This window comes from Priapulus caudatus, unplaced genomic scaffold (assembly GCF_000485595.1).
Source record: "Priapulus caudatus unplaced genomic scaffold, Priapulus_caudatus-5.0.1 Scaffold736, whole genome shotgun sequence".
Classification (NCBI taxonomy): domain Eukaryota; kingdom Metazoa; phylum Priapulida; class Priapulimorpha; order Priapulimorphida; family Priapulidae; genus Priapulus; species Priapulus caudatus.
In genome coordinates, this window is record NW_014577797.1 from 3688 (window position 1) to 12183 (window position 8496).

General features: G+C 40.9%; 2 protein-coding genes across 2 annotated transcripts; one reads left to right on the plus strand and one right to left on the minus strand.

The window, feature by feature from the left end:
* Positions 1-590: 590 nt before the first annotated feature.
* On the plus strand, positions 591-5871 carry LOC106813177 (PITH domain-containing protein CG6153-like; the record flags this gene model as incomplete). Its single annotated transcript, XM_014817245.1, has 5 exons — positions 591-634; positions 946-1023; positions 1491-1595; positions 1891-1999; positions 4685-5871. Coding segments are annotated over 5 exons (444 nt in total), but the record flags the coding sequence as incomplete, so codon positions are not given.
* LOC106813178 (39S ribosomal protein L15, mitochondrial-like) lies at positions 5865-8115 on the minus strand. Its single transcript, XM_014817246.1, has 3 exons — positions 8036-8115; positions 7761-7815; positions 5865-6717 (listed from the first exon to the last, which is right to left on the minus strand). Exons 1-3 carry the CDS (start codon positions 8113-8115, stop codon positions 6256-6258), a joined length of 597 nt encoding a protein of 198 aa, XP_014672732.1. The 3' UTR covers positions 5865-6255.
* Between the last annotated feature and the right edge of the window lie 381 nt (positions 8116-8496).

Below are 8496 nucleotides of genomic sequence, written 5' to 3' on the forward strand. Positions count from 1 at the left end.
AAATGGCGGTCATTTAGGTTTAACGCCATCACTCGCCCACATCTCAGACTTTCACATCTGAAACATTTATTTTCACATAAAAAATTACACATAATTATCAAGAGTATATAATGGGAGTTCTCCCATATATACTCTTTGTTTCTATAATGTACGTCGATGGTTGCTCAATTAAAACTGACTTCTTCTCACTCACTCATTTGTGTCCTTTTTTGTGGTGAGCTACAGTGTCATTGACACTTTCATTGTCATATAAAACTATTCTTGTTACCCTGTTTCTGCTGCCATGGGGCATGGGGTTCAAGGATAGAGATGATGTCCAGGACGGTGATTGGATAGGATGATGTTTATTACTGGACATTCTCTCTATCCTTGAGCCAGGCATGGCGTGCACTAGCCCGACGACGCTGTGAGACTGATTGTCTATACTGCAGTCTTCTACCCCTAGCAAGACCGTTTCTTGGAGCTAGGCATGCACTTGACTTGGTCATGAAAATGCTACTTTAGGACTTAATCGCCTCCAAGTCAGCAGCAGAGATGATCTGTTATGCAGTATTCTTGGTTGGTAATGTTTTGTTTTCATACTCTTGCAGTTTGTTGAAAGTGATTGTGATGAGGAATTGCTGTTTAATATACCGTAAGTATGAAACGCTGTATCAGTAGACCTGTGGTTGTTTGGAGTAATCATATAACTATAAGTGAGATCAAAATGGTCATGGAGTTTCTATATTTTGTTTTTGTGCCAATGATCTGCAGTAACCTAATATCAATGACATCTAATAACAATTGGGTTATGAAGTGTGCTAGTGGTAAAGGAAGGGAATACATATATCCCAACTTTATGCTACCTTATAATGTATTGGCCTGACAATTCCTTTATATCAAACGTGGATTGCAGCTGTTTCTTTGCCATGTTTTAATGTGATTTTTAATTTATTTTTTTCGCAGATTTACTGGCAATGTGAAACTAAAGGGGATTATTGTAATCGGTGGTGAAGATGAAACTCACCCTTCAGCTATGAAGCTGTATGTTCACTTTGCAGTTTGCTTTCAACTTCATGAGTAGTGATAGCAAAAATTTATCAGTGCTAAAACTCTTTGAGTCAAAGAATTGTGGTGGTTTAGCTATTTAAAAAAAACATATATTTGTTAAAAATCCACATAAATGTATGTAATGCTTAAAACAGATGCAAAGACTATGTCAGAGACATTTTAATATAAAATTTTGGTAGAAATTATCGAGCTTTTGACACAGGCCAATTTCCAGGACTCTGACAGAGTTTTTAATGGTGATAGATTGTGGTAGTAGTAATAAGTGGATGTAGCAGTTGGCAGTAGCAATAGTAGGCAAAAAATGAAAATATTTAGATTAAATGAAAGTGTTCGAGATTATGCTTTTGTCATGTACAGCTTTGACTTTAGCATGTACACTATTTCATAGTAAATGACAAATTATGGGCATTTTGTATCTATTTCTATTTCTGATCTTACAGATACAAAAATAGACCACACATGACATTTGATGATGTTACTGTAGCACCAGATCAAGAGTTTGAGATGCAGCCAGACTATGAAGGTGTTTTGGAATATGCAACAAAGTAAGACGTGTTTAAATTTTTACTCGGTTACGGAGTCCATTCAAATATGGTCAGGACAACAACCAAATGTCATTATGTCGAATTAAAGGCATTTTGTCATTTCATACTTCGTAATACGATTATTGACAATAAAATAATAATGGTTTGAATAGATGTCCCTAACATGTAACACATACTGGCAGTAAGCATGTGTTGCTTATAATGTGCTTTTATACTAGAAGTGGACATGTCATGTACATTTGAACCATTGAGCAAGTTTCAGTTGAGATAATGTGGTGCAATCATTTCGATGCAGGCCTGTAAAGTTTTCAAGTACAACTCACCTATCGATCTACTTTCCAAAAAACTTTGGTGCCGACACGACGAAAGTTTATTACATGGGCTTGAGGGGGGAATTCACACAGGTATGTATCACAGGCGACGTTAGTGAATTATGCAACGCACCATCATTTCTCGGTTAGTTTTGATAGCTTCGAGAAAAGAACTGACACGTTTTCTCACTATGATTGGAATTTTTTATCAGCGGGTGCATACTCACACAGTATCTATCGCCTCGTTCACAACTTTCTCCCTCTCATATCTCTCTTGCTATCTTACAAATTTGTTACCCAATGTTTGCAATCGATATTGATGTCTACAATGCATTCTTCTGTCTATTTTTGTACATGTATGTTATGTATAAATAAAAATTTGGAAGTCAAGCAAAATATCTCTCTCGTTTTACTATTGTCAATGATGTCACAGTGTGCTGTCAAACCTCAAGTATAGAGGCGACACAGCAAATTCAACATTGCCAGTGACCATCACGAGTTAGTACTTTGAAAATAATGAAAGTTTAGGGGTAGAGCTCAAATTTCAGGGGTAAAGCTCATATGGGACGAACCACCATCGATATTCGTTTTCTCTTAAATTAACACAAAAATTGCGCTCCACTATCCATCTAGGTGCATCTAGATGTTCCTGGGAGTTTTAAGTGTAGATTGCATGAATTGGTTAATTTTCACATTAGTGGTAAAAATGTATCAAAGTTTTGGAATTGTAATAGGATAATCATAGAACTGTAAAACCAAAGTGATTTCACTGGTTATGGAATTATAACTATCGAAACAGTAAACCCTCTTATTCTTGGTGGCTTTTCGATGAATATTAACATAAATTTTTACTCGCTTATTGTGAGTGCATGAAGATTGAGGATTGTGAATTTTTATCACTGCCAGTGATAAAAATTCACACTCATCCACTCTCTCTAACACAGGAGCACTGTGACACTGGGTCATTAAATGGCAATATGCTAGCATGACGAGGCTGTGCGACTGATTGTCTATACAATACATGTCTTCTAACCCTAGCAAGACCGAATTTCTTGGAGCTAGCAATATGCATACGATATAATTAACGTGATATCTATCCATCTATCCCCTGTGGATTATTCCCTGTGTGCAAAGAGAGGTAACTTGTGCTGATAGGGTCTATGTCTCCCTGACCTCTGTTTGACCTGGCTCGTTCTGATCTTTCTGACTAACGGTAACCCTAACCATATCAGATAGTTACCGAGAGTTAGGATTAGTCAGAAAGATATGAACGACCCAGGTCAAACAGAGGTCAGGGAGACAGACCCTATCAGCGTAACTTGTGGATAGCTACATATTACAACATACATATATACCTAGCTCGACCAGGCTGTGTGACTAACGTCAATATACACACGGTCTTCTAACACTAGCAAAGACCGTTTCTTGGAGCTAACATACACCTAACCCGACCAGGCTGTGTGACTGACGTCAATATACACGTCAGGGGTATGCTTAGCTCTAGTACTATAGCCCGCTTACATTAACTGCCGCTGGCAGCGGCAGTTAATGTAAGCGGGCTATAGTATTAGAGCTAGGGTATGCTAACCCTAGCAATACCGTTTCTTGGAGCTAACATACACATACTATACAATAATATAACCCAACGAGAGTAGGGTTACAGTCACTGTCAGTGACTGTGAGTAATACTATTAGTATTAGTATTACTATTACTTATTAGTACTACTACTACTACTACGCACATTTATTATCATTTCGTAGGTTTTACTATCATAAGCCAGTGTGTGAGTGGCCGCAGCCATCTTTTTAACGCCATACAATGATACAACGTCATTATTACGATCGACGTCATTATTACTGTCATATAACCATGATTATGATAAACACCACATAAACTTGTTAATGGTTGAGGAAAACACATATCTCTATATGGCAATAATTTAAATATATCGAGAAGGTTTGGATTCAACGTAACTAAATTTTTATGGGCCGAGTCCGTATCGGCCGAGTCTGTTATGGGCCGAACTCGTAAGGGGCCGGTTCGGCTATAGGCCGAATAGTCCCGCAGCCCAAATCTGGCTCAGGCCTAACTAGGCTCGGGCCAAAAACGTCCGTGTGAACGCTCGGCTCGAGCCAAATCTGGCACAGGCCTAATTTAGTAATTAGGCTCGGGCCAAAAACTTCCGTGTGAACGCGCCTATACTATACTACTAGTACTACTACTAGTACTAGTCTATAGACCCTCTCAGCCCAAGTGCCTGGCTGTGGTTATAATAACAGAGTGGCTATATGCCCGGCAGCCGGCGTATATCTGACGGCTGCCGGGCACGGTCTTCGATTTCCTAAATGCCCGGCAGTTTTTAATTTTTAGCGTTATCTCAAGTAAACAAGGGTTAGGGTTAGAGTTAGGATTAGGGTTAGGGTTAGGGTTAGGTTTACTTCTCTGGCTTGCTCGTCTTTTTAATATACGGTTATTCATCAGGAATTTTACAGAGGACATTTAACAGGAATGAAATTATTTGTAAAATACTCTGCAGTCAAAATCTCATTTTTTGATAGTGGGATTTAAACCCTTTGAACAATTCATGACTGCACATGAATTCAATGCTCTTAACATTCAGCACAATTTTCTGGGGTGTTTCCAGACTCCACAATGGTATAGACAGTAGCCAATAGGATAAGGTTATTACATAGTGAAAACTGAAAACTAGGTCTACGTGTTCGTACTATGGGTAGCTAATGTTTCAAGTAATATATTCACGTTGCCGTTGTTTGCAGGCACACCGCCATGAAGTGACGATATGTTCATATGAAGCACGTGCCAACCCATCTGATCATAAGACAAACTTATTTGAAGAGTCACAGCACAGCATTGGTGGATTGTAGAGATGCATGAAGCCAGTAACTATTGTCACTCCTTGCTGCAAACATTGCTTGAAACATTTATAATACTGCTGTGAACGTGTCTATTGTCAGTAATGAGCTGTTACCATTCTTATTTCTTGACAGATATGCAAGTTAAAGTAGGCAAGGAGTCAGCAAGAATGGTTTGCTTGAATGGTGCAATGGCATGTTGTTGTTGTTTTATTTTTACTGTACATACGTAAGAACTGTCTTTGTATGATATGAGTTGAGGGGGTTGGTTTATGTAATGCCATGAACTTCATGCAAAATAATATAGACTAGATTCTTTAAAATGAATAAACCTCGCAACAAAAAGCTTATATACACCTACTGTGGGCATACTTGCAGTATGCAAACATCAGGAAATGTTCTTATTGAGCCAGAAATGTGCTCCGAAGCTGACAATTTTTAAAACTCTGTCAGACAAAGTTTCGGCGTACAGATACACATAGAGCGATGCAACTGAGAACACTAACAGTAGGCCTACGCTAGCGCAAATAGTTCCTGGAAAGAAAAGACTATAATTATTTGTTTGCTGATTGCATAAGTAATGTGAATAACACGATTTAAACAAGTTTTCCAATTTTGTACTGAACAATCATCAAATAATTAATTATAACTTGTTCTATCATAGAAAAGAACTGTTAATGAAAACTGTGATCACTTGGCTATGTCCCGCATATGTAAACACTGTAAACATTCGAAAGTACTAGTTTCGTAAGACTGTTTAGGTTTGCTGAAGAAATGTTATGAAAGTAGCAATACAAATGAGTTGTAGTGAATTTTTGCAACAGACGAGCTCACAGTAGGTATATCTATGCATTTTGCTGCGAGAACGTGCCATTTTAATGCTGGAATGGTTTTACCTATGTGTGCAATTCATTCACAGTGGACAGATTCATGTTAATATGAACAATGGCATGTCACACTGTTTTCATTATTTTACCTGGTGACTCTTTCATTATGATTTTGTACATTACATTTTGTACATTTTGATTTTGTAGTTATATTTGAGCTCAAAACAACTGTACAAAGAATAAAGTATACGCAAACGTTACGAAGAATTTGTTCCGAGTTTACTACCAATTCTTGCCAGTGCACACTCACATACACAGTAACAAATGATCATATAAACTACATGCTTGCATACTGGCATACACGACGACGGCAACGCAGGTAGCTTACTGGCGTGCGCTGCTGACACCGCTGCACCGGTAACTACACATGATGAAGCATGTGTCATGCACAGAGAGCATCGCGACCTATAATTGTGTTGTCACTTGTCATCTGACGCCGCCGCCGCCGCACCGGTAACTACACATGACTGTTCATGTTCGGCGCGCACAGAGAGCATTACGACCTGTAATAGTGCTGTCACTTGTCATCGGATGCCGCCGCACGGGCAACTACGCACGACTGTTCATATTCGGCGTGCACAGAGAGCGTTACGACCTGTAATAGTGCTGCCACTTGTCGTCCGTGGGCTTCAGCACAACCTTGTCTGCCATGTTGACGATCCAGCCCGGCTCCAGTCCGCGGAACACCTGTCTCGGGTCCTTGTCCGTCGTCAGCATCTTGTAATGCGGGTCCTGCGTGAGGTCGGGCAGCGCGTAGCCGTACCGCTGTGACAGCTCGGCGCGGGATGCTGCCACCTTCCCCGGGTCGCTCAGGTACCCGCGATTCCGCGCGTCCGTGTAGTACTCGACGCAGTCTACAGGTGGCAGCATGCGGCGCGGGATCGGAGAGCCCGTCTTGAAGAACGCTTCGGGGTTTACCAAGGCGGTCAGCGAGATCGGGTCGTAGAAAGACGTCGTGACAACGCCGCCGGCACGCTCTATGGCTGCAATGGTGAGCTCTGTCGTCCACTGAACCTCAATGTGGACCCTCGCCTGGAAGATATCCGCACCCTGCAAGCAACCAGATCAGGAATGATGCGAGTCTAGAACAACAGATGTGATAATATCAGGCAGTCCTTGTGTTTTGGAAAAAGCAGGCGAGTGAAAAATCGCACACCTTGGCTCGCCGAGGTGTGTGATTTGCATCGGAGTGCCCGCAGGTCACGAGGCAAACTAGGGGTGTTCGTTGGCATGCCCCCCCAGAAAAAATTTGAAAACTAGACTTCATGAAATGCCATTTCCAGCATTTTGGGCTAAAAATTAGCTCTGCATTTGTACTATTAATTTTGACATTTTTTAGGTGATTTTTTTTTCATCTAACAAAATATCAGTTCTTGGACATGTGGATAACTTGAATCACACATTTAGCATGTTTAGTCAAAAAGGAACAACACTCAATTTTTCAAAGTAGACTATTAAAACTTTATCCAAACAGGAGCTTGGGCCTGAAGTCAACATACAGTATCTCCGTGGCAAGAGTACCGCGTACATAAAGCGAGTCTTATGGCCCTCCCTTCTTGCCTTGCAGTGGACATTGGGCCAGCATTGAGCACATTGCAGAGTAGGCGTCATCATCTCCATACAGCAGCTGGTAGTGTACGATATATCAGTGAGAGCTGGCTCACAAAGTCAGTGTTGCGAAGCCATCAACTGGAATGTCTACAGCTTTAAGCATTCAGCGACAAACGAATGGACGCTTGCAAGGTATATATATTGGTTAAATACTGACAAAAAACGCTGACCACATAACGGCATGCTAAAATGCCTCGCCTAAAATATGTGCTAATTAAGCCTCGGCAGCTGAAATCGAGTCGATTTTCGGCAAAATACTAGATTTTCACCACTTAATATCTCAGCGTAGGCCGACATCGTAGAAACAAGCGCGTCTGCCGTTTTATATAACAGCTAATTAAAACGCCTAAAGTTTACTAATTTACACTGAAACTACACATGGTTTTTTGCCATTTTTCACCGTTACAAGTACTGCTCTCATTCTTAATACGCTCTTGATACTATCAGTTCGTTCACAGCAGCACAGCTCCCCACGCAATTACCGTATTTTTCCAGCAAATATCAAAGAAATTTGGAGCATGTGCAACCGCCATGAACCTTCAAATAAGCACATGCGTTATTGTTAATTATCTTTAGTTCTGAATTTTCAGACTGCCGTCTCCTCATTTCCTGCCGGTGCGATATATGCTTTCCATCGCACCGACCGATTTTCGTGATGTCACGTGTGCGTCAGTGTGACGTTCAGTGGCTAGAAACAGCCACCATAGACATTCACGCACGCCCATCCATGTATGCATATAGGGCACTATCCAAATACATCATGTCGAGCAAACCAAATAGCGCCAGCGCGTATGGCGCCGGACGTTTCTTCTGAGGCTCGCTGGGTTCGAATCCCATCTGTTTATTATTTTTATTGTTTCTATTTTCTATTTTTCTATTCTTTAATCCATTTTAACTATTTAGGGTTAGGTTAGGGTATAGGGTTAGAGTTAGCGGTTAGGTTAGGCCGTTCAGGGTTAGGGTTAGGGTTAAGGTTAGGGTTAAGGTTTTTTCGCATCAGCGTTATCGTGCGTGACGTAGCCATCAGCAGCTAGCTGTAGCACTGCAACTTTACTCGGAGATAGCCCGAGTTCCGGTGCGTAGACGCTTAACACTTGACGTCACCGCGACACCGTTTTCAATGGCATGGAAACATATATCCACTTTTTCTGCCGCGACTCCCTCTTTTTGAGGGGCAGGCAAGTCCATTGGACTCCCTAGTGCTTCAAAAGTTTAATT

Bases quoted from the DNA above. Each gene is read 5' to 3' on its own strand.
- LOC106813178 (XM_014817246.1), bottom strand. From the start codon at position 8,115: ATGGGATTCGAACCCAGCGAGCCTCAGAAGAAACGTCCGGCGCCATAC. The intron at 7,816-8,035 runs GTATTTGGATAG...GCTTATTTGAAG, and splicing joins TTTGGTTTGCTCGACATGAT to GTTCATGGCGGTTGCACATG. The intron at 6,718-7,760 runs GTAATTGCGTGG...GGTTGCTTGCAG, and splicing joins ATATTTGCTGGAAAAATACG to GGTGCGGATATCTTCCAGGC.